Genomic DNA, 3660 nt, shown 5'->3' with positions numbered 1-3660 from the left:
AAATAAATAAATAAATAAAAAAAGCAGCAAGCCTATTCAGTGACCAACTGTTGTTAAAGTCCCGGTGAAACTCCAATCCCTCCCATTTGATTGGACCGCTTAAAAGTGGGCGGGCTCAGAGTGTTGCTCAATACGGAGCCAAAGACGGTAGATAGAAAAGGATGACGGTTGTTTATTTATTATTTACATGTGAGGTTTTGTTTTGTGTGGAGTCTGTGTTTGTTCTTAATGTAATATCTTCTGCTGCTTCTGACCTGATCCACAGCTGTGGTTTGAACCTTTTCTAAATCTGCCAGAACACTCTTGAAATAAAAGTCATAGTCACAAATCACACAGTCGGCCGTGGTCAGACACAGCAGCTGCGCTCATGAAGACATTTCTGACAATATTTTATGATTTTTTTCTTTTATGACTGGTGATTTTTTTGTTCTTTACCAGGGGTTTGCCATTTATTGCCCATCTGGACAGTTTGCCAAACTTCACCAGATCCAACGATGGACCAGTCAGGCTACCTATTGTAGACAAGTACAAGGTGAGCAGCTAGAGGCCGTTTGCTCTCTTTCTAAAGAGAGGAAAACCCAAATCCGTGTGCAGCTCTTCTTCTCCGCTGCACCGTGTGGGCGACACATTTCTTTTGGTTTCTTTGGCCAAAATCTGTTTATGTTCCCTCTCCAGTTTGTCATTCTCCTTCCTGTTGGGCGTGTATCCAAGAGCAAACCAGCATGCTTACACACACACACACACACACACACACTCACTGCAGCCTCTGCAAAGTAATTTCTCTTTAAGATAATTCAGTGTCTTGGCACTTGCCTCAGTTTAGATGTTGGAAGCGGTTCAACACATTCTGTCAGTGTTGGTGGAGTTATTTTGGAGCTCCCTCAGTTCTCCCTGCATTAATCATCTTTCTCTTTTCCATGTCTCATCTTTAAGTTGTATAAATACTCCTTGCTCTCTCTCTCTCTGTGATTTGCATAAGTGGTTATATTGTTAAGTAGTCCCAACTGGAGTTCTTCCTGGTGTAAGGGGGGATTATGGATCAGTAAATGGTGCCGCATACTAATGGTCCAGCCAAGATTACCATACAGCAAGCAGATCGAGCTGTGGATAAAACAATTATTACCCCTGATTATTTTGGGAGGGATACTGGAAATCCTGATTGTCAACCGCAGTCAAAAATCCTCTTCCAAATTTGTACTTTATTCTAAGCCTTGTGTCAGAAATCTGTGTTCCTCAAACTGTGTGGTTCTAGACTGAAACACACAAACGCATCATTTCACCCACAAAATGACCATTTGTACATCAATTACTCTCATTGAAGTGTAATTGAAGTTAATTGTGGCCCCCATTTACTTCAATTCATCTCGCATTCCTCCAAGATGAATTGAAGTGAATGGATGCCGCTTTTAACTTCAATTTATCAAGACCGTGCTCCACTTTTTCGTGGAGGCATGCAAGAAGGACTTTTTCTTAAAAAATTCAAGGTAACACGGGGGGAGCAATTGACACACAAATGGTCATTTTGTGTGAAAAGTATTCCTTTGATGGACAATAGTGCGAGAGAAAGCAAAAGTGAACAGTTGCTCTCATACTGGAGGTCAACAGTAAGCGTCGGCATTAAAATCCCATTAGCCTGCTCATATTTGCCTGCTGGATTCATGGTTTTCATTGGACAGTGACAAAATGCTGCATTTCCCACTATGATGTTTACCTCTACTACAGATGTTATGGTCCGCACTCATAAAACAGGATGCAAACACGACTAATATGCATCAAGTTACTGAAATGCTCCGATCCTTCCTTCTGAACTTGCCGTTTGTGTCCTTGCAGGACATGGGCACAGTTATTCTCGGCAAGCTGGAGTCTGGATGCATCAGTAAAGCCCAGCAGCTGGTCATGATGCCAAACCGGGTGAGATCTCCTCTGTGTGACTTTGCTGCTTCTCACAAGGGAACCGATAAAACCTTCCACTGGAAATAAGTCCAAGGCCTCATTCTTGATTTTAATTCACCGCAGCCTCGATGGAAAGAAGATCCTGTAATGATAATGATATAGTTTCAGTTCTAACACCAGCAACACATCCTGTTTATGTACAATAATATGTTTATTTAAAATATAATTATTAAAGAACTGTGTGTGTGTGTGTGTGTGTGTGTGTGTGTTGCAGCACACTGTGGAGGTATTGATCCTGCTGAGCGACGACGTGGAGACAGACGATGCGTGTCCTGGCGAGAATCTCAAGTTGAGGCTGAAGGGCATCGAGGAGGAAGAAATCCTTCCCGGCTTCATCCTGTGCAGCCCCGACAACCTCTGCCACTCCGGCCGCACCTTCGATGCACAGGTACAACAACAACATCAACAGAAGAACAAAGCCACTGCATGCGGGCAGCTGTGTCCTCATCTGACTTTTCAGAGTCATTACTTGTGGGGAGAGTTTCAATTAATCTCTTCAGGTCGAGGCTTAATTAGCTCTCATTTATTTAATTTGATGCCAACAGCCAGATTCTCCACCGCTCACTCCTGTCGATTCCAACCCATTTAATCAGTTAAAGACACATTTTAAACCTATTTGGCACTCGGTTGCTTGTTTTTGACTAATTTGAAGAGAGTATAGATAATGAACTGCTATATCCGGCTCTGTTTCAATGCTATATTTAAGTGTTATGAATATGTCAAATCAGCTGATCGTGATTTAATAATCTCTTTGGATGATGCACATTTTCTCCTTTTATTCCAGATCGTCATAATTGAGCACAAATCAATCATTTGTCCTGGTTACAATGCAGTCCTTCATATCCACACCTGCATTGAAGAAGTGCAAATCTCAGTAAGTTACTACACCACGTTCGAAGCTGTTGCTGAAATGATTTACGCTACTAGAGTGTGTCTTTTTGATTCCCCCCCCCTCCTCCCTGGCCGTATGGACTGTGGTTCTAAACTTTATAATCCTGACTGCAGGCCTTAATCTGTATGGTGGACAAGAAATCAGGGGAGAAAAGCAAAACACGACCGCGCTTTGTGAAGCAGGACCAGGTGTGTATCGCCAGGCTCCGGGCAGCTGGAGTCATCTGCTTAGAGACCTTCAAAGACTTCCCTCAGATGGGACGATTCACACTGCGAGATGAAGGTGAGGACTGTGTGTGTGTGTGTGTGTGTGTGTGTGTTTGTAAGACACTTCGAGCATGTTTATCTTAAACTAATAGATTTTGCACAACTTGCCTACGGACATGGATGTTACCGCAGAGATAACATATTGTTTATTTGATCGCTCCTGTGCACATCACGGCTTATTTCTCCAATGATTTGAATCCCCCGTCATGTCCCTCACTTCTCTCTTCGTATGCGTCTCCTCCAGGCAAAACTATCGCCATCGGCAAAGTGCTGAAGCTGGTGCCAGAAAAGGACTAAATGCAACGGCGGCAGCATGCATGGAGTTCTTCCACCCGTTACCAGAGGAGAAACCGCTGCTACAGCCGACCCAAACAGCCACTCTCTCTTTACACCCAAGTATGCTGAAGAGAAGAGCAATGACAACGAGGAGTGATGATGGAGATTAAAATTGCTCAAATGAAGAAAACAAGACTGAATCAGTTTTTATGATGAACAATATGAAAATAGAGACCAAATCCAGTGTGTCAGCTTTCTCATATTGAGAGCTCA

General features: G+C 43.0%; 1 protein-coding gene across 2 annotated transcripts in view; it reads left to right on the top strand.

The window, feature by feature from the left end:
* Window positions 1–3619, top strand: part of gspt1 (G1 to S phase transition 1) — an 8488-nt gene extending 4869 nt beyond the window's left edge. For both annotated transcript variants that reach the window (XM_031843597.1, XM_031843596.1), the window contains exons 9-14: window positions 439–532; window positions 1831–1911; window positions 2168–2341; window positions 2738–2827; window positions 2959–3127; window positions 3356–3619. In XM_031843597.1, the coding sequence (XP_031699457.1) occupies window positions 439–532; window positions 1831–1911; window positions 2168–2341; window positions 2738–2827; window positions 2959–3127; window positions 3356–3408 (661 nt within the window). In that variant the 3' untranslated portion in view covers window positions 3409–3619. The remainder of the gene's footprint in view (window positions 1–438; window positions 533–1830; window positions 1912–2167; window positions 2342–2737; window positions 2828–2958; window positions 3128–3355) is intronic.
* Window positions 3620–3660: the final 41 nt, after the last annotated feature.

Source organism: Anarrhichthys ocellatus, unplaced genomic scaffold (assembly GCF_004355925.1).
Source record: "Anarrhichthys ocellatus isolate YVR2014 unplaced genomic scaffold, GSC_Weel_1.0 scaffold4, whole genome shotgun sequence".
Taxonomy (NCBI): Eukaryota; Metazoa; Chordata; class Actinopteri; order Perciformes; family Anarhichadidae; genus Anarrhichthys; species Anarrhichthys ocellatus.
Note: the sequence above shows the minus strand (reverse complement) of the source record. Positions and strands in the feature narration are given on the sequence as shown.